Source organism: Pseudorasbora parva, chromosome 7, assembly GCF_024679245.1.
Source record: "Pseudorasbora parva isolate DD20220531a chromosome 7, ASM2467924v1, whole genome shotgun sequence".
In the NCBI taxonomy this organism is placed as follows: domain Eukaryota; kingdom Metazoa; phylum Chordata; class Actinopteri; order Cypriniformes; family Gobionidae; genus Pseudorasbora; species Pseudorasbora parva.
The window spans coordinates 48,510,088-48,532,344 of NC_090178.1; the positions used below are offsets into that span (position 1 = coordinate 48,510,088).

General features: G+C 39.8%; 1 protein-coding gene across 1 annotated transcript in view; it reads right to left on the minus strand.

Annotated features, from left to right (window-relative positions):
• Positions 1-3,436: 3,436 nt before the first annotated feature.
• grik3 (glutamate ionotropic receptor kainate type subunit 3) overlaps positions 3,437-22,257 on the minus strand; it is a 183,100-nt gene continuing 164,279 nt past the window's right edge. Inside the window, exons 14-16 of the mRNA XM_067449379.1 lie at positions 13,131-13,356; positions 10,217-10,467; positions 3,437-7,526 (exon numbers count right to left, since the gene is read on the minus strand). Of these exons, the coding sequence (XP_067305480.1) occupies positions 7,095-7,526; positions 10,217-10,467; positions 13,131-13,356 (909 nt within the window). The 3' untranslated portion in view covers positions 3,437-7,094. The remainder of the gene's footprint in view (positions 7,527-10,216; positions 10,468-13,130; positions 13,357-22,257) is intronic.

The window sequence follows — 22,257 nt, forward strand, 5'->3', positions numbered from 1 at the left end:
AATGTTCAATGTAATGCATTTCATACAGATAGAAATGAATCCTTCATGGTTTTTCATCAGTTAGATATGAAAGCATGTGTGATAAATATGGTCTTCACTCTGCAAACGATTCTAAGTCATTAGTTACAATTAATGTGTCACAGTGTAAATATATGTTTAATCCGATTCAATAATAATTTTGCCGTCCTATCACGTATTTTCCTACATCCTCAAAGTGCTACACACAAGGTGACATCGCCTAGTTGAAAATATAAGAGTAGTTCACCCAAAAAATAAAAAAAATCTGTCATGTAATAATAACCTTATAATGGTTTGAACATTCCCATACACAACAAAATCTGCCAGTGACCATGTTTGTCAAAATCCAAAAATAACACAACATAAAAAAGTAAATATTTCAAATGTAGTCCAGAGGCCAGTTGCACAAAGCTACTTGAACAAATTGAGTTTCAGACTAGGTTTAAATTTTACAAATTAAATGTTCTGCCAACTTAGCGAAAGTTAAGTGTGGCTCTTTAGTGAACATTCAATCACATGAACCATGGAGAGAGAGAGTTAGTTTGATTCACTTCTCGCGAGTGTATCTTCACAACAAACTTAAAAGAAAACATGCAATATAAAAAAAAAATCTACTTAAAGTGTCCATTTTCCCTTTCAATTTTAAAGGTGAAGTAAGTGTTATTTCAAAACCGTTTTACAAAGCAGAGTCCAATAACAAACTTTTAGCCAATCAGCAGTAAGGGGCGTGTCTACTAAGGATGATGAGAAGAGCACGCTCAGTGCACGTCATTATTCACAACACACGACACACACGACGGACATTAGCCAAGAATTAGTATATATATGCTGGCTTTTGCTTGAATATACTTGTGTGTCATGTTCGTTTGTTTGTCCATTTGCGATAGTATTGTGGCTCACTGCAGCGATGACAAAGACCCGTTCATTTCCACATCGTATAGAGCATCTTAATCTCCTCACTGTCTGTTTCAACCATCAGCTCACAAAATGTGTCCGACATGGAAGATACTATACTCCTAGTATATGTTTGTTTCCTCTTTTCATGATTTTTATAACCCTTATCCGGTCATAACTGTAATATGTCGTTAGCTGGACAACACACAGATTCTGCCATAGTTGTTGCCTAGGTTACGTATGTGTGGGGCGGAGCAATCAAAATAGGGGTAGGGGCGTGATAGAGACCCTAGAATAGAGACCTTTTTGGGGGTAGGGGCGTGTTTGTTTTGGTGATTTGAAATAACAACAATGGTTCCCAGAAAGCACTTACCCCACCTTTAACTTTGATATTTGAGTTGACTAAATGCATTTTCTTTTTTAAAGTACAATCAACTTGGAATTTTAAGTTCAATGCAAAAAATCTTATGGATTCGTACGAGTGAAGTAGTACAAATTGTAAAAATTAGCCACCTCGTAAAAGGCGTATCGGGTTGGTTGAATTTTGTATAAGTTAGAAATATCTTAACTTATTTTGATGTTAAAAGAATCAGAGTTTGCTCAAACTTACCAGTGTAGAAGCCACAATCGGGTTGGTGCAACAGGCCTCAAATGACTTTATTTGACTCTATTTATTTCTAACTCTATGACTAATGTACACATGTATAAGTTCATAGGACACTTGATATTCCAAGTCCTCTGAAGTCATAGGGCCTAAATGTGAGTCGTTGTGTGTCGTTATTATGCCCAAGCTACAAGAAGTTTTCTTTGTGGCATGGGGAAAAATTTTCATTTTGTGTTCTGCCAAAAACTATTGGAGTAAATAATGACAAGATTAATTTTTGGGGAACTATTCTTCTCAGTCTTAAAGGGGGGGTGAAACACTCAGTTTCAGTCAATCTCATGTCAATCTTGAGTACCTATAGAGTAGCATTGCATCCTTCATATATCCAAAAAGTCTTTAGTTTTATTATATTTATAAAAGAAATATAGGCTGTACCGAGTCTTTCCGGAAAAAAACGAGCGCCTGGAGGCGTATCGTGTGGGCGGAGCTAAAGAATGACGAGCACACCCAAAGCGTCCTCAAGCATGGAGAAACCCAAGTATGCTATCGACCCATGTATGCTGTCGATCGGATTCAGCTAATACGTGATCCAGAATCAGGCTGAAATAAATTGGACAGGAGAAACAGCAACAGCAGGACGTCCGTCTCTGTGGTATGGACTGTATTTAGTGACCTGTCAACATTTGTGTGTCTTTACTCGCAGTTTATGAGGACATGATTCGGTTTATGGACTATTGTAATCGACTAAACCTTAGCAGTAGCAAGCAAAATGGTTTTGCACGTCAGACTAGTATAACGTTATACATAGAACAACAATAGAGTAACGTTAACCTCGTGTCGTTTACTGATGTTTACTCACGCGACGACCCAACAGCATAGACATTTGAAGCAGTTTTACTTATCACCCATAGGAATAAAGTGGAGGGGAGCTCGGCGTGTCATAAGTGTTCACGGATGACTGGATCTGCAGCTGAGCGAGTGTTTATGGGCGTGCATTTCCTCTCTCGCTCTAGTCACGCGCGCGCGCACCCTACCGGGAGAAGAGCCCGTACTGCCCATACAAGGACCTTCCGCTCTATTAACGTCTAGTCGACCCATACTCGAAAAAAACTCTCTGAAACTTGTGAGAAACCGGAAGGAGTATTTTTGACAAAGAAATACTCCATCAAACGTCCAACATTAATTTTTGAAACTTTGTCTATGTTTAGGATGGGAATCCAAGTCTTTAACAGTGTGAAGAGCTCAGTATTCATGAAACAGCATTTCACCGCCCCTTTAACATTCTTTATTCCGAATGATGTACCTTCCTCTATGTCCTTTAGGGGTCTCTTTTGTAGCATTGCATTTAGACAACTTGTAAAAAGAAACATTAGCCTGACAAGCCAGACCCACATCAAGATGTTTGGTCTTGAAACTCACCATTGACGGCTCAATCTGAGGGGCGGATAAACGGTTGTCTTTCAAACTCCCTCTGCACGCGATTGGATAGCGCTACAACTAACCAGAGCAACGTGAAGCGGAGCTCGTTGATAGATTAAACTCTGCTGTATCTGGTCGGCAAAATTCTGAACACATCATTCCTTTTTAAGAATGACTTCAGTGCTGTTCTTTGTTCTTTTCTCAAAGAAAAGCTTAACTCCAAGTCTTCTACAGTCGCAGTCAAAGCTGGTTCGAAAGACTGCAGTTTACCAGTTTCTGTGTTTACTAGTAGCACACAAGCACAACTCTGCCGTCACTATGTTAAGCCCCACCCACCGACTCTATATACGATGTGATGTGATTTTTACAGCTCAGAAGTGTATTGAGAGTTGCTAGACGACACTCGCGGCAGATTAGATTTGCTGCCGCTAGGGTGCCTCTAGATTTTTAGGCTAAAGAAACGTGATATATGCTCTGAAGAATAAGCAAGTGAAAGACAATGTAGAAATCTCTACAGAATCTATCAAGCCATTTGAACATTGTGGGAGGAAAAAAGGAAAAATAAATAAGCTAAATATCCATGATGAGTGTTCATGGAAAGCGATAGAAATGATCATCATATCCGTCTCTGAATATTCTGTTATACGTCTTATTTATATACATCTGATATGAGTACATTATGTTGCAGATATCTGGAGGTCTCACATATGTCACTCAGTTTTACTCTCCTCCTTCCATCAATGGAACTGAATGTGCTGGAATTCGGGCCTGGGGCTTTAAATTATTGTTCTTTAGATCCATTTTAATTGTTTCTTGAGAGTAGATCCTATATTACAATAGGCATGTATCCCACTCGATACAGCACTGCACAAATTATCAAGAAGAGAAGAGCTGAGGAAAAAAATACAGGTAAAAATCATCGGTATTTAGCAAAATACAGTAATTTTCTGTTCATCTAATATATACCCTACTTTGCAAGAGAGTGTTAAAATTACACAGAATTTGAATAACACGTATACAATGAGCTTTCACCAAAGAAACATCGAGTCACATGAAGTTATTCTGGTCGATACATAATTCACCATAAAAACACAAAAATTCTTCTTTTTTTTCTCGTTTTTGCTTTTGTTTTTGACACTGTCCATTAGATTGACCTCACGGAGGCCTGTGATTGGTCGAGCTGCCACGGGAGGGCAGGCAGCGGGTGAAGACTCTTAGCACCTACACCTCATCGTGGGAACATTTAGTAGGGTTTCCCACATGGATATTTCAACTACCTATGAACTGTCATTAAATGCCATGTTCGGAGATGAGCGGGTCCAGTGCCGTACATCTGTATTGCAGTTTTGATGTTTAACTTGCTTGTATTGCAACTTACTGTAGACGTCTCTGGTGACTCTCTTTATTGGATTAAGACTCAAATATGCAAATGTGAAAGTCTCCTGATCATCTGGGATCTTAACGTCAATTTCAGATACATAAAGAGAACAGCCCTGCAGAATGAATATGAGAACAGCAAGAATGATTTGAAATATCACCCACATTATCAGTGGAGTCACCTCCAGCTTCTGACGATTGCATGGCCAAGATTTAGCCATAATACAATGAAATAAAAAAATAAAAAATTAAGAATACAAACATTCCTTCAAATTATCTTTCTATTAGACACCAGTCGATTTACCCACAAATAAACATTTTGTCAACACTTTCAAACAGGTATAAGTAGGGGCCAAACACTATAGGCACCTATCATATCCATTGGCGTTCTTATTATTATTTAGTTTCGTTATTATTGAATCTATGGAAATTTGTTATAAAAGTAGGTATGGCATTTTTGCACAACGATAGAGTCTGAACTGTCAACATAGCAAATTGGGAGTCTCTAACACAATCCATCTAGCACCACCACCTTTCCAAAGTTGCACTCAACAAAATGGACGTGAGGCTTTATCTCCACAACGTTTTAGTGTATTCTGACCAAACTTGGTCAGAATACGTATATGTATACGTATTTTATGACAATCAGAATCAAAGGCTACCTGCACAATTTTGCCGCAGTGCCACCATGTGGTCAGGAGATAAGAAAATGGCTCTTTGTACATTTCTAATTTCTAAATGTTTGGCCAAAAATCAGTCGAATGATACTAATGTTCCTATATCGGCCATTTTGTGTGTCGGCCATTGTGATTTTGGTCATAAAATGCTATATTTTATGAATGCATTGGCAAATCCTTATGGAAATTGGTATGTGTCTTTGGCACCATGCCCTGACAGCACTCAAAAAGTTTCAGGGCAGCGCCACCTAGTTATCAAAAATGCTAATAACTTTCAAATAAATTAGCCTATTGTAATGAAATCATTTTTAAAATTTTCACCAAATTTGATGCCAAAATGACTATATATTTGCAATGCTTTTGCATATTGACAATAATCTTTGCCTGTGTCATTGTCTTTTAAATCCGACCACACCACATCAATTTGGTCACAGCGCCACCTATTAGTCAAAATTGATAAACCATTAAACCATATTACTAACGACTGTATTCCTGATTTCTCAGACATTTTGCCTAAAATCATCATATTAATATTGCTCATTGTTGCAGTTGGTCTAATGCTCCCAGCCATGATGACATGAATTATTGTGCCTTCTTTGTGCTTGGCCCCTTAATTGCTGCTTGCAGCTATATTTATAATTTTCTTTCTACTGTAAAAAACATCTGTAAAAAAAATTACATTTTAGCAAGAATGTCTGAGCTACTCTTTTCCATGCAACAAAAGCAGATGGTGATTTAAATTGTCAAAAACTAAAACAAAAATGGCAATAAAGGCAATATAAAGTAGTCCATGTGATTACTATATTACACTGAGTTTTTCTGATAATCTTTTGCTCCATTAGCCAGGTTTTGGACTATCTGATCTTGGACTATTTTTATGGTGCTTTTTACCGTTTAGCTCTAATCAGATTTCATAGCATAGAAAAGTGCAGCTTGGACATTCTGCCTAACATCTCATTTTGTGTGTCAGGGAAGACAAAAATATCACAGGTTTATAGAAACTATAGGATGGTGACTTTCTTTTGGGTGAAATATAAGCAGATATATATATAGTGAGTAATAAACCTGACAACAACAAGAGTGGAAGGTGGAATGATAATAAAACACCCAGATGTTTTCTGATTTAATGTTTTGACGAAGGCCACGCCACCTATAAACTCTGTACTTCAGACGAGTCGACACAGCAGATGCAGATGGCGAAAGCCAACATAATCGTAGCTGAATAGATACACAGCGAGAGACATTCTCACTCATGTATGTCTTAAAACGCTTTTGTTTCCTTTGTATTAGCTCTTCACCATATGGCAAGCTCTGCGTTTTGTGTTGAATCCTCTGTACGTACCGTGTGAAGTGAGTAATCCTGATATGAAGGCTGTGATTCTCAGGAATAACTCATTTAACAAACACAGCGGAGGCAACGTGTCACTCGCTCTCTTGTCTGTAGGGGAAGCTGCGTTTCAAGTGTCTAAATCCATTTGGACGACAGATCTTTGGCAACTCTTGTGTTTATCCGTCATTACCATTAGATATCGATGTGTAAAAAAAAAAAAACATCTGCTGGCAATGTATGAAGCACAAATAAATCAAAATGGCTGCAAGTCTTGCTCAAAACTGCCATACAGAATTGTTACTCATTTGTCAATTTGTTTAGGTGGCTCGAGTGAAATCAACCCTGTTTGTTTGTGCATTTCCATGAGCAAAGGATGCCGCTGCACTCTCTGTAGCCTTCGGGAACTTGCAGTCTAAGGGTTTTCTACTATTCTAGCAGGTCACTGCGTATGAAACTAAACTGTTCCTAAAGTCCGACGCATTCCTGTAATGTACATCGCATTCACGGAGACGTTTGTTTTGCAACCCCCACCGAAACGCAAGTCATCAGAACTCTCCGAAATTAAGTTTGATGTGCTCTAAATGATACTCTAAGAAAACTACTCCCATTCGCGTCTGTTCGTTTATTGCCATGCTCAAAAAAAGCCTCTTTTCCACATTTTCACCGTGCTCCGATGAGAAACATATGTTTTCGTTTGATCGGGGGCCTCCTTTGAGTCTTTTGAGTGCCGTTTGTAAACATCAGACTCGGATGGTTTCGTAGACGTGGGCGGCTCTCACAGGAAGGATACCGATCGGCCTCCCTCTCGCAATGGCATGGTGGGATACATTGGTTTGAGGATGTGGTCACTACCTGGTTTGCTGCTACTGCCACCATTCTGACTGGCCATTTGGTGTCGGATGTCTCTGCGGTTGATGGTGAATGCCGTGATCATCTCGGAGCCGTAGTCCCTGCTCTCCGGGACGGCGCCCGGGACGTGCCTCAGTTGGCCGTCGCCCAGGCAAGTCATGGAAACACGGGCGTCATTGCGGTGCTGCAGCTCATGTTGTCCTTTCCTGGCAGGCGACGGTCGTTGAAGGAGTGCATGTTGATCACCGCGTCCGTCTTCACCATGGGCGGAGGCGGCGGGCGGCGGGACTTGAGCTTCACCCGTCTCTCGCACGTGAACGACAGTCTGATCTCTTCCGTCACCGCACTGCAGAAAGACCTCTTGATGGAAAAAAAGGGACATGGTGGGGGGAGGAGAAAGAGAAAAGAGGAAGTAAGTACGTTCACGTCCATTAGCTGAGAAAGCCATTGCGGTGCTAACTGCAGGGACCAAAGCTAGAAGTAACCGAGTGTGTCGGCAAATTAAATATCAGCTTTTTTAGCCCTGATTTTGAAAGCTACTCTGCTCACCAAGGCTACATTTTTTTGATCAGCAATACAAATGCAATATTTACAATTCATGCTTTTTTTTGTGAATACATTTGTATTTAATTTTGTAAATACTTTTTGTATATAAAATAAAACAGATCTTAACAAAATGTGACCTGTGTTTCCAAGGTGTGCTTTTTGGTGTGTGTTTCAGTGTTTACTTTATTGAGTTTTTGTTGAGCAAAGTAATAGTTTGATGTCATTTCAATGTGTTTTCTTTTTTGACAAGCAAAACGTATTATAGCTACTTGTAAATCAATGAGACCAAAAACAATCCAAAAATAACTTCCCACATGTGGAAAAATAACACAATGTTCCAGTTCAGTAGGGAACATAATTCATTTTGAGGTGGGATGTGATAAAAATATTCTCATTTTAGAGCATGCTTTTACACTCAAATCCATGATCAAAGTGGTTTAAATGTCAACCTCCAGCACTGGCATCTTATCTGTGAGATGTGTCTACATAAAAAGGAAGTGATTTGCAATTTGCTTGCTGTGCTTTTTGATGTTCGATCGGTTATTCATCTCTTCGCTCAAATAGCAGATCCATTCTGTGATGTTATCAGGTGTGAATGAACACCCAGCTTTAGTCGTGCTGAACGTCTTCATTACAGCGTGTCTAAAATCCACTGCTCTGCATCTGTAATGGTACAAGGCCATTGCTAGGCATGCACTAAGTTTTCTGGGTGATTGCTACGACATTTTAGCAGATGCTGGGGTAATGTGGGAAGTTGTTAGGATGGCGTTCTGGCAGGTTTGGTAGGACATTGCATGATGTTCAGTTCTAAATGGTTGCTAGAGCACTGTAGTTTCAGGCCTGATGTCTCAACCCACTTACCGCATTTGGGTCGGTTTTGACCTGGGTGTTGAAATATTCGAAACCCTCCAGAGTTCATATTGGTAATTCTCACATTATATGTTCTTATACATACAGTTAATGAAATTCTCATAAATATTGAATATCACACATCATACTGTTTTTTGCTGTAGTTCTGGTAAAACCTGAAAATTCTAAGATTTCCCATTTTTCATTTCATAAAAAAGGAGTGAATGTAGCAACAGCATGGTGAAAAACAGTAATATTCACTTATTAATGAAAAGCTACTGATCAGATACAATATGGTTTTATTGGGAAAAAATTAAGGCTGCACCATTTTCTAGTGGACTAGTAATCAATCAATTTATGAATTATTAATTTATATTAATCTAATTACTTTTAAAAAAAAATATGGGGGATACTAAACCATAATGAGCCTTATAGCGAATAAAAGGAGCTTCTATGGTGAGTTTCGGTTCAGTTTCGTGATGCACTCCAGTTTACAGAGACCAAGATGGCCGAAAGTGTGTCCTGTTTGTTTTCTTGTTGTTATTGTGAGTTCATATAAATAAAAGTCACCTTTAGAATTATATTTGATGCATCAACCTAATCTTGATCACCAAAAATGTGAAGTATTTTCATTTTTTTCCGCTGTTAACAGTACACAAGCGATTGTGCTGGCGCCTCCATGTCAATGTCGCAGTAAGTGCACTAATACTTTAGCTCCTAATAATGGTGCATATTTATCTGGATTAATGTTAGAGTGAGCAGCCATGTAAAGTTGCTACTTACATGTTTCATATTATAAGTCATATTTGAGGTCGATGGATGCTAGGTGAACGTTTGCATTTTCTGCCCGACATACTGTAATCACCACAAGGAACTGCCATAAACGATCTGTCCCTTACAGACTGCATTAATTATTTTGTGTTGTTTTTTTTCAACTAACCGACTAATGACATTTTGGTCAACCATGCCTCTTCTCATCAGCTAATGTATAGTTGACTATTAGGGGGCAGCCCCAAAACAAATTAAGAATGACTGTTTTAAAAGCTTATATTCCTCCAGGTCCGAACGGAACCAGAAGTGCACAAAGTGTATGCAGTACATTACAAGGGTTAATTCTCAGGACCAGGTTAATTCTTAGGGCAAGATTTAATAAAGGCTTGCTCCAGTGCTAACTCTCTTTTGGTGTTAAAAACTACTGTCAGGATTTACAGGAAGACATGCATTCATTAATTAGCGGTGAAAAGGCGTGGACAGGGTTATTTTGCGGCTGATCTTATTGTATATGCAATTGTAGGAGTTTCCATTTCAGAAGCAAAATTTATGTGAGGATAGTATTTAAATGAATAATGCAAAGTGATTAACTAAGGTTTGCAATTGTCAGTTCACTGGTGTTTGGCCATTATTTACCACCTAAAAAAGCATACCAGAAACTAGTTTGCGCTGCTCTTGGTAGATTGTGCTGGTATTTATGGGAATGATCCGGCTGTGTCAGTCGATCACGCACAGAACTTTACACTCACGTCAGCATTTGCGCTCTCGCGCTAATTTGCCCTGTTTAGTAAATTTGGCCCTTAGTGTTCAAAGAACACCACTAATAATATTTTTTCAGTAGTAGTCACGCACACTATAGTTTCTACTTCCAATCAATCTCACCTGTTCACGCTCCGCAGTTTTTCGCAGTTTGTAGATGAACTCTCCTATAGCCACAAACACTGACAGCACCAGTCCAGATGCCAACACAATGAAGATGCCGCCCAGATTCTGGATGCCCATGGGACCCGTCTCGTAGCGCTCGTCCTCCAGACAGCTGCTGCCGCTCCACCACTTCTCTTTGAGCATGTGAAGACGGCCATCTTCCAGGATACCAAGGATAGCGATTGTGATTTTATCCCTGTACGGTGAGCCTGGAATAAATCCATTAATAAATCAGAATCTTTATTGGTTTTCTCAAGTGCTGAGAAAACTTTAATTAAACTGGAATGCTTTAACATTCTGACACCAACTCCACAAAAAGGAGAGGTATTTTAACAAAGCAATGTATACACACACACACACACTCCATTTCACACTCAGTTTTTTTAATGAATACTGTGTAAAGTTCCTGTCACACTAGGCTTTAGACATGTGAAATGATTTCAGACCCTTCGACACAGTTTTAAGCCTTATGATTTCAGCTAACAGGTCAGTATGTTATATTTATGTAATCTTTTGGCCAAATATTTACAGGTCAGATTCCTCGAAACTTGATTAACTTTCTATGTACTTTTTCACGTCTTTACAAATGAGAATGTCCTTTTAAGGATATTTTGTCAGATTTGACTCACTTCTGAGTACAAACTTGTCCCCAAAATACACTCACCTAAAGGATTATAAGGAACACCATACTAATACTGTGTTTTTTTACCCCCTTTCACCTTCAGAACTGCCTTAATTCTACTGAAAGCATTCTTTAGAAATGTTGGCCCATATTGATAGGAGAGCATCTTGCAGTTGATGGAGATTTGTGGGATGCACATCCAGGGCACGAAGCTCCCGTTCCACCACATCCCAAAGATGCTCTATTGGGTTGAGATCTGGTGACTGTGGCGGCCATTTTAGTACAGTCAACTCATTGTCATGTTCAAGAAACCAATTTGAAATGATTCGAGCTTTGTGACATGGTGCATTATCCTGCTGGAAGTAGCCATAAGAGGATGGGGATATGGTGGTCATAAAGGGATGGACATGGTCAGAAACGATGCTCAGGTAGGCCGTGGCATTTAAACGATGCCCAATTGGCACTAACAGCCCATTCTTTGTAAACCCTAGAAATGGTTGTGTGTGAAAATCCCAGTAACTGAGCAGATTGTGAAATTCTCAGACCGGCCCGTCTGGCACCAACAACCATACCACGCTCAAAATTGCTTAAATCACCTTTTTTTCCCATTCTGACATTCAGTTTGGAGTTCAGGAGATTGTCTTGACCAGGATCACACCCCTAAATGCATTGAAGCAACTGTCATGCGGTTGGTTGTTTAGATAATTGCATTAATGAGAAATTGAACAGGTGTTCCTAATAATCCTTTAGGTGAGTGTATTTCAATATATAGTTAGATTTCTTCCCAGCATCTTATTGCAGTCTCTACTAAAGAGCAAATAAGTTAAAATGTTGTGTGTTAGATGAGGGAGACTTGCAAAACATGCACTGGTGGGGGGTCCCTAGGACAGGTTTGGGAACCACTATTTTAGATGACTAGTTTATTCTTGTGCTATGGTTAGATGCATTACATTTTCACTGACAGCCCAAATTTGACCTTGTTTTAGCCCAGATGTCAGGGCTGGAACGCTATTCATAATGGGATGTATTTTAAACCCAACATTTCTTGCTGGGTGCTAAAAGAGTCGAATCACATTTTCTGAGATTTTATCAGAGTTATGTGTGTTGAACATCATAGAAGTCAATATTCTCTTTCACAGAGCAATACCGATAAATTACAGTCAAATTACCAGAATGAAGCGATAAGAACCCAGTAAGCAATATTGTGTTTAAATGACGTCTAATAGCGTCCAAATACAGCCCTAAAACAAGGCAAAATTTGGGGTGACGGTGAAAATCTAATAGCCGTCTAACCAAGAATAGACTAGTAATCTAGAACATGAACATGTCGAATAAATGAAACCAAACAGCTTGTAATGACTGTTGACTTTGCTAACATGATGGAATATCATACATCTCACAAGTTATCAAAAACGCAAAACGACATGTAACCAAATTTAAGGTTATGTTGGCTAGAAGTGGGTTACTCATAGCCGGACTGTATCGGGTCTATAATTAACCGAGACGGTGAAATGACAACAATTGCTTGGTATTTTTGAAAGGGTCCTATTCACACATGATCTGTTACCAGTAATTGCACAGTAAAGATGCATAAACCAGTATTTGTTTTTGCTTTGTAAGAGTTTCTGTATTGCAGAAGTTTTTAAACAGATCCTGAGTCAAAACGTGATTCATTCAGTCTTTATGGCCCTTTAACTGATCAAACGGCTTATAAACACGCAGAAACAGAAATCTTAAAAGTTATCAAAGATGCAACAACATGTTTATATATATATATATATATATATATATATATATATATATATTTGGAGCGGAGAACAAATGTGAATGGCTGTGCATTATTATTTAGGCTTTAAAAAAACTGAGTATATTGTGTTGTTTTAATGGTAACTTGCATTGTGCATTTGTGGGAAGTGTTGATGCTTTTAATGAGAGCGTAATAAAATAGTCTGAATCAGAATCAGCATCAAATCAGAAGCCATTTTAGTGTTGTCAGTCTCACCTGTTCTCCCTTTACTCCGCAGCTTTAGCAGCATTTTTCAAAACTGTGGTGAGAACTGACTGTGAAACAGAGGGTTTCATGACCCTTTAAAAACAAATAAAACTACACAAAATAATTCTTCCACCAAGAAATATATTGTGTAATCTAGAAAGCAGAACGCACAGTCAAAGGTCTGCATATATTAGCATATTACATCCGCTTATATTGTGGCTAATATTGAAAACAATGTGTTCTAACGGTGGGTTTACCTTTCGGGGTGCCGATGCCGTAACCTTTACTGTCGATGATGCCGCCGACCTGCGTGAGGTTGCAGTTTCTGCGGGTCACATACTCGATGGTCGTTGACTCCATGAGCAGGGCGTAGTCTGACTTTAACACTCTCTGAATGCCGTCTTCAATGGACTTGACAAACGACGTGCTCTGCCTGCTACTCATGAAGGCCCACATCTTCTCAAATGTAGACACTCGTGATTTCTGAAAGAGAGAAGCCAATCAGTAATCTAAAGTTGGAAATCACTCTGGTTTGCTGTTCAGAACAATATAAACACACTGGAGGGTTAATACATTACTGCTTGCATGTTTTTCAACACTTATAAAGTGAAATGTCAGGTGAATAGCGCTAAAAGTGTGTTCAGTTTTATCTGAAACAGATTAACATGAATCTGGGACGTGAATATAATACTAGTTGTGGTAAATATCGCGGCAGTTCAGAAATAAAATGGCAGGTGAATGGCGCTAAAGGTTAATGCACGCTTTGTCGCGGAAGTGAGAAATCATAAGCACAGGCAGAGATTTTTTTTCTTCCAGCTGTTCCCTTCAGGGGTCGCCACAGCGAATCATCTGCCTCCATCTAGTCCTATCCTCTGTATCCTCTTCTCTCAGACTGACTAAATGGACTGCATTTATATAGCGCTTTTATCCAAAGCGCTTTACATTTTTGCCTCACATTCACCCATTCATACACCGACGGCGATGTCAGCCATGTAAGGCCCATCCAGCTCGTCGGGAGCAGCTGGGGTTAGGTGTCTTGCTCATGGACACCTCGACACTTGGTCAGGTGGAACCGGGGATCGAACCACCAACCTTCTGGTTTGTAGACAACCTACATGAACCACTGAGCCACTGCCGCCCCATCATGTCCGGGTACCACGACTACCTTCATGTCCTCCTTCACTACATCCATAAACCTCCTCTTTGGTATTCCTCTTGACCTCCTGCCTGGCAGCTCTAACCTCAGCATACTTTTACCAAAATATTCACTCTCCCTCCTCTGAACGTTTCCAAACCATCTAAACCTGACCTCTCTAACTTTGTCTCCTAAACATCTCACATGTGCTGTCCCTCTGATGTACTCATTCCTGATCCTATCCATCCTCGTCATTCCCAAAGAGAACCTCAACATCTTCAGCTCTGCTACCTCTAGCTCTTCCTCCTGTCTTTTCCTCAGTGCAACTGTCTACAAACCATACAACATCGCTGGTCTCACTACTGTCCTGTACACCTTTCCTTTCATTCTTGCTGGTACTCTTTTATCACAAAACAGACCTGACACCTTTCTCCAGCCATTCCAACCTGCCTGCACATGCTTCTTCACCTCTTTTCCACACTCCCCATTGCTCTGGACTGTTGACCTTAAGTACTTAAAATCCTGCACCTTCTTTAGCTCTTCTCCCTGTAACCTCACTGTTCCACTTGCTTCTCTCTCATTCACACACATGTATTCTGTCTTGATGCGACTAAACTTCATTCCTCTTCTCTCCAGAGCAAACCTCCACCTCTCTAGACTTTCCTCCACCTGCTCCCTGCTCTCACTACAGATCACAATGTCATCGTCAAACATCATAGTCCATGGAGATTCCTGTCTGACCTAATCTGTCAGCCTGTCCATCACCACCACAAACAAGAAGGGGCTTAGAGCCGAGCCTTGATGCAGTCCCAACCTCACCGTGACGTCCTCATTCTCCCCTATGGCACACCTTACCACTGTCCTGCTGCTCTCATACATATCCTGTTCCAGTCTAACATACTTTACATTTACATTAATGCATTTGGCGCAAGACGCTTTTATCCAAAGCAACTTACATTGCGTTCAAGGTACACATGTTTTTAAATTTTTGTCAGTTTATGCTTTCCCCAGGATTCGAACCCATGACCTTGGCGTTGCTAGTGCCACGCTCTACTGGTTGAGCTACAGGAAAGCCTGTAGCTTGAGGTACTTCTCTGCCACTCCAGGCCTCCTCATACAATATAACAGCTCCTCTTTTGGCACTATGTTATATGGTTTCTCTAAATCTACAAAGACACAATGCAGCTCTTTCTGACCCTCTCTGTACTTCTCCATGAACATTCTCAATGCAAATAATGCATCTGTAGTGCTCTTTCTTGGCATGAAACCATACTGCTGCTCACAAATGTCCACTTCTCCCCTTAACCTTGCTTCCACTTCTTTTTTCCCACAACTTCATGGTATGGCGCATCAGCTTAATACCTCTGTAGTTTCCACAACTCTGCACACCTCCCTTGTTCTTAAAAGTGACACCAAAACACTCCTCCATTCCTCAGTCATCCTCTCACTCTCTAAAACATTGTTGAGCAACCTAGTTAAAAACTCTACTGCCATCTCTCCTAGACACTTCCATACCTCCACTGGTATGTCATCAGGACCAACTGCCTTACCTTTATCCTCTTCAATGCTCTCCTAAGTTCACCCTTGCTAATACTTTCTACATCCTGGTCAACAATATTTGCGGCTACAACTCTTCTCTCCCTGTCATTTTCCTCATTCATCAGTTCCTCAAAGTACTTCTTCCATCTTTCCCTTACCCTCCTGTCACCTGTCAAAACATATCTATCTCTATCTTTAATCACTCTAACCTGCTGCACATTCTTTCCATCTCTATCCCTCTGCCTCGCCAACCACTATTCTTCACTCACCTTAATTATTATATTAAGGAATAATCTAATATGCAAGTCTCAAAAACCAACACAATGGCAGAGCCAGCAAAGAAAGCAAAGAGGGTTTTGTCGGAGGAAACGAAGAAAAGAAAAGAAAAGAAAAGAAAAGAAAAGAAAAGAAAGAGAGAGATACACAAGCCTGAATACGAATCAATATTGGACAGGTTAACACTCAGTGGCGCGAGCTGAAAGAGGCAATGGGTTGCAAAACGGATGGATACCTGGATACTGCATTTGTAAGTTTCTACCTGGTCGGTGGACATGGTTTCCAAAGCTTATACTACAACAACAGAATTTACAACACAAGTAACAGACAGTTGCGCTTATAAACCACAACCATGGAGGCAACCACAAGCAAATGTTACATTAACTGCATTAACTGAGTTTCTTTAACTGCTTTATGGAGTGTCGTGACTCATGTTTCACACGACTTCTACCTTAACATCTCAAGTTTACTGCATTATACCCTGCAAAAAAATGCTATGCTTACTTAGTATTTTTGTCTTGTTTCCTGTCCGAATATCTAAAAATTATTAAATCAAGATGATTTGCTAGATGAGTAAAATTATAATAGATATAAATATATAATTGCTTGTTTTTTGGGGTTTTAATAAAAAATGAGGTAAATTGTCTCACGATTTTAGGAACGCCCACCTGGAGGGAAATACAAGGTTTTCCTCCATTTCCTGCTGTCATTTTACCAGGTTTGTAGTCAGTATTAATGCAGTTAGAAAGTGATATTAAAAGACAAATTCAATATACACCCTATTGATGATGCATACTTTATACAGGGAAGCAGTTGAACACAGAATATTAGTGCAACCTGAGGTTTCTTTTTAAGTTTTTTCCCCATGGTTATATAAATAACATTATAAAGAAAACACGCTGCGTTCATATTCTTGGCTCTAGAGTCTAGCCACAGGAGGTGACTTGCAAATATACCTTTTGTGCCGGTCCCAAGCCTGGATAAATAGAGAGGGTTGTGTCAGGAAGGGCATCCGACGTAAAACTTTTGCCAAATTCATTATGCGAATCATGAATATGACTTCCATGCCGGATCGGTTGGGTCCCAGGTTAACAACAACCGCCATCAGTGCCGCTTACCTACAGGGCACTGGTGGAAATTGGGCTACTGTTCGTCAAAGAAGGAGAGGAGGAAAGTGTGTTAGAGGAGGAAGGTGTGTCCATAGGCAGAGAGAGAAGAGGAAAGGCAGGTGTTTAGGACTGAAAGTAGGGACTTTTAATGTTGGTACAATGACTGGTAGATATGATGCAGAGGAGGAAATTTGACATTCTGTGCATCCAGGAGACCAGGTGGAAAGGGAACAAGGCTAGAAGCATTGTAGCAGGGTTTAAACTGTTTTATAATGGTGTGGACAGGAAGAAAAGTGAAAGTTGGAGTGATCCTGAAAGAGGAGTTTGTGAAGAATGTTCTGGAGGTAAAGAGAGTGTCAGATAGGTTGATGAGTCTGAAGCTGGATATTGAAGCTGTGATGTTGAATGTTGTTAGTGCCTATGCTCCACAAGTAGGTTGTAAGCAAGATGAGAAAGACATATTCTGGAGCGAGTTGGAGGAAGTAATGCAGACTGTTCCCAGAGGTGAGAGGGTAGTCATAGGGGCAGATTTGAATGGACATGTTGGGGAAGGGAATAGTGGGGACGAGGAAGTGATGGGCAGGTTTGGTTTTCAGGAAAGAAACCCAGAAGGACAAAGGTTGGTAGACTTTGCTAAAAGTATGGAGATGGCGTTGGTGAACACATACTTTTTAGAACAGGCAGGAAGACAGGGTGACATATAAGAGTGGTGGCAGGAGCACTCAAGTGGACTATATCATGTAGATGCTGTAATCTGATGGAGATTAGCGATTGTAAAGTAGTGGTAGGTGAGAGTGTAGCTAGACAGCATAGGATGGCGGTGTGTAAGATGACTCTGGGGGTGAGGAAGATGAAGAGAGTAAAGGCAGAGCAGAAGACAAAGTGGTGGAAGTTGGAAAAGGAAGAGTGCTGTGTGGTTTTCAGGGAGGAGTTGAGACAAGCTTTAGGTGGTCATGAAGGGCTTCTAGGTGACTGGACTACTACAGCCAAAGTGAGCAGGGAGACAGGTAGAAAGGTGCTAGGTGTGTCATCTGGAAGGAGACTTGGTGGTGGAATGAGGAAGTCCAGGTGAGTATCCAAAGGAAGAGGTTAGCTAGGAAGAAGTGGGACAGTGAGAAGAATGAGGAAAGTAGACAGTAATATAGGGTGCTGCAGCATTAGGTTAAGATAGAGGTGGCAAAGGCCAAACAGAAAGCTTATGAGGACATGTATGCAAGGTTAGATAGTAAAGAAGATGAGAGGGATGTGTATCGGTTGGCGAAGCAGAGGGATTGAGATGGAAAGGATGTGCAGCAGGTTAGAGTGATTACATATAGAGATGGAAATGTTTTGACAGGTGACAGGAGGGTGAGGGAAAGATGGAAGGAGTACTTTGAGGAACTGATGAATAAGGAAAATGACAGGGAGAGATGAGTTGTAGACGCAAATATTGTTGACCAGGAAGTGGAAAGTATTAGCAAGGGTGAAGTTAGGAGAGCTTTGAAGAGGATGAAGAAAGGAAAGGCAGTTGGACCTGATGACATACCAGTGGAGGTATGGAAGTGTCTAGGAGAGATGGCAGTAGAGTTTTTAACTAGGTTGTTCAACAAGGTTTTAGAGAGTGAGAGGATGACTGAGGAATGGAGTAGAAGTGTTTTTGTGCCACTTTTAAGAACAAGGGACATGTGCAAAGTTGTGGAAACTACAGAGGTATTAAGCTGATGAGCCATACAATGAAGTTGTGGGAAAGAGTAGTGGAAGCATGGCTAAGGGGAGAAGTGGACATTTGTGAGCAGCAGTATGGTTTCATGCCAAGAAAGAGCACTACAGATGCATTATTTGCTTTGAGAATGTTAATGGGGAAGTACAGAGAGGGTCAGAAAGAGCTGCATTGTGTCTTTGTAGATTTAGAGAAAGCATATGACAGAGTCCCAAGAGAGGAGCTGTGGTATTGTATGAGGAGGTCTGGAGTGGCAGAGAAGTATGTTAGAGTGTTCCAGGAGAAGATCGTAAAGAAGGTGCAGGATTTTAAGTACTTAAGGTCAACAGTCCAGAGCAATGGGGAGTGTGGAAAAGAGGTGAAGAAGCATGTGCAGGCAGGTTGAAATGGCTGGAGAAAGGTGTCAGGTCTGTTTTGTGATAAAAGAGTACCAGCAAGAATGAAAGGAAAGGTGCACAAGACAGTAGTGAGACCAGCGATGTTGTATGGTTTGGAGACAGTTGCACCCTGGGAAAGACAGGAGGAAGAGCTAGAGGTAGCAGAGCTGAAGATGTTGAGGTTCTCTTTGTAAGTGATGAGGATGGATAGGATCAGGAATGAGTACATCAGAGGGACAGCACATGTGAGATGTTTAGGAGACAAAGTTAGAGAGGCCAGGTTTAGATGGTTTGGAAATGTTCAGAGGAGGGAGCGTGACCAAAGAGGAGGTTAATAGATGTAGTGAAGGAGGACATGAAGGTAGTCGGTCTGAGAGAAGAGGATACAGAGGATAGGACTAGATGGAGGCAGATGATTCGCTGTGGCGACCCCTGAAGGGAAAAGCCGAAAGAAGAAGATCATATTTTTGGCTCACCTGCTTGCCTCTATATATTGTGTATCATCAAAAAGGGAACTGCATGTGATCTTTTAATATCCCTATTTTAATATTACGGCACTTTTAAAGGGAATCTTTCAAAGGGTAGGTGGCACAATTTCGGTTCACCCTCTGTCTGCTGCTTAATCAACTCTATAACGGTTTTACTGCCTAATTAATCTGTTTAAAATAACAACAACTCGATTTAAAATAAAACCAATATCAACAAATCCTAGATTAGCTTTAAACTTTGCTTAATTTAATTCTTATTGGTGCAACTCACCCTAAAGTGTTTTTCACGTTAAGAGTTTTAGAACGTCCCAATGTTTTTAGTGAATGAAATACTGCAGAAGATGCTGTATATGGATCATAAGTGCCCAAAATGTGCATCTTGTTCACATATTTTTGTTTTAAGATGGAAATCTGACAGGCTTGTGCTGCAGTTCAATGGAGTTATATGGCGGTTTCCCCTCCAAACAATGAATGGGGTAAGAAAAGATTATTTTTATTACCCCATTGGCAGATAATTTTGCTTGTTTATTTGTTTCCACAGAAAACAAGACATTATATATTCTTTTTTTTTTGTGAACAATTATTTATATAATAGTCAGAAGGATAGGGAGAAGAAAACATATTTGATTTAGACATTATATCTTGAATGGATCTTGATTTAAGACTTTTTAGATATTTGAACTGGAAACAAGAAAAAATACTAAGTGAGAAAGGCAGTTTCTGCAACAGTTGTTTCTGGTTCTGGAATCTGATTGGCTGACAGCCTTTTCCAGCCGTGCGATATCCCCCCAGTATAAGCACTGGGACCGCTTCACATTTGTATCACTCCGCTTGTCACAAGGGTTCATTTTAGCTTGAAACTGCAGAGGATTTGATGTATTGGTAAAATGTTGATCATTAGAATGGTGTGACAATAGTTGAAGACCCAGGCTAATATCTGAAAGGATTATGAGATTCATGAGCTTCCACCTTCATACCCTTGATTAAGACACTTAACCTCAGGGGGACTGAACTTTTAATAAATGTACTGCGCTTTGGATTAAAGTGTCTGCTAAATGCTCGCTGATCAAGCAGAAACAACTGGTCCTATGCTTCTTTTGTGCAAAATAACCAACGCTAGCAAAACTGAAGCTGCATGCTAATTCAAATCCACAATGTATACAATTGCATGCTGTAATGTCATTTCATGAGAATAACTGAAATGTTTGTATTCAACCTCTCAATGTAACACACGTTTTGTATACGATGACAAATCTACACAATGTGTTAAGAGTAGAACATGCATAACGTATTCTAGGTCTGGTGGACGGCAACACAATATACATGCAGAAGATCCTGAAAAAAGAAGATTTTCCTCCCCCTGAGTCTTGGCTCCATTACAGTGACACTTTCCAGCTTCACACTACGGCGGGCTGGTGTTGGTGCTGTTCTCTTAACCTTGAGCACCTGTTATTGTTCCTCCCCCTTCAAACGCTATTTTCCCTGGTGTCTCTCAATATAATTGAAAGTGGCTGGGAATTGGCTTCAACGTTGGACTGCACAAGAATGAATAAGCGACTGGAGTGATACAGCTGACACTTCCTAGATTAAACAGTCACTGTGTACACTGGATTATGGCAGTTATTATGCTGCTTTCACCACAGCTGTGCTCGTTTTACTGTATGTCAACTGAATGCTAGCCTTCTTCCTGCTGAATACTGTTCATAATATATTTTGAACAAATAACATGTGAAGCACTATGCAAAAATAAGTTGGTAACACTTTATTTTAAGGTGATGAAGTTACTACATGCCATTACTATTGTAATAAGAGGTAGTAACTAACCGTAATCCGAACCCCAACTCTATAGTAAGTACATGTAGTTAACTGATATTACTTATTTATACTTTTTTCAGTAAACACCTTAAAATAAACCCATGTGTAACCAATACGTTTTCCAAAAAAAGTATGCTGCATGTTTGTTTAGCATTATAAACATGGTTATTATCATTTTAATCTCAGGTTTTGTGTAAAAATTAGCATATTGGAGGTTGGTTAAATAATACATCAAGACAATGTATTGAAAAACTGTGTCTGGTTCATTTTTACACTGGTCACGTTGAGCACATTGTATTGTAGGGGTTGCAAAAAAGGCTCATTGGAAATATGCAATTCTGCCTACATTTCTGCAAAACCTAAAACACATTGATCCAGGTACATTTCACTGCACTTTCATGAGGCATGCATGCAAGAGGTGTTATAAGTGAAATCATTTTGTTATTCGTTGCAGATACGGGTTTCAGATGCTTGTGGGTGTTATTTTTGCAAAATGATATTGCACTGCTTGTAACATGTTTCACGACAATTTCAAAGTGAAATATTCAGAGGGATGCTGAAAATTTGTATTATTTTCTTTTACATTAAGAGTAAATAATAGTTAGATGCTATTTATATTATGTATACCTCAATGAATTGTAATATATTATAAAAAAAAGTATGCAATAATAACAAAATGTTCAGTGTATATGATTATAATGAGTAAAATCATGAATGGATGCTGCCTTATTGGGACATTTCTCTCCCCTTCACCGACCCCTAGCCATATCCGATTAACATTATACTAAATACTTGTTACACACTTTATTTGTTTATTTCCATCTCCACACACTGATCCTGTTATCAGACAGGTTTCTTTTGTAATTGTGTCAGTCAATCAGACACTGGTGGGAGGAGCTAGTGAACCAAAAAATTGGTCGTTATCATTTAATGATAAAACAGTGAT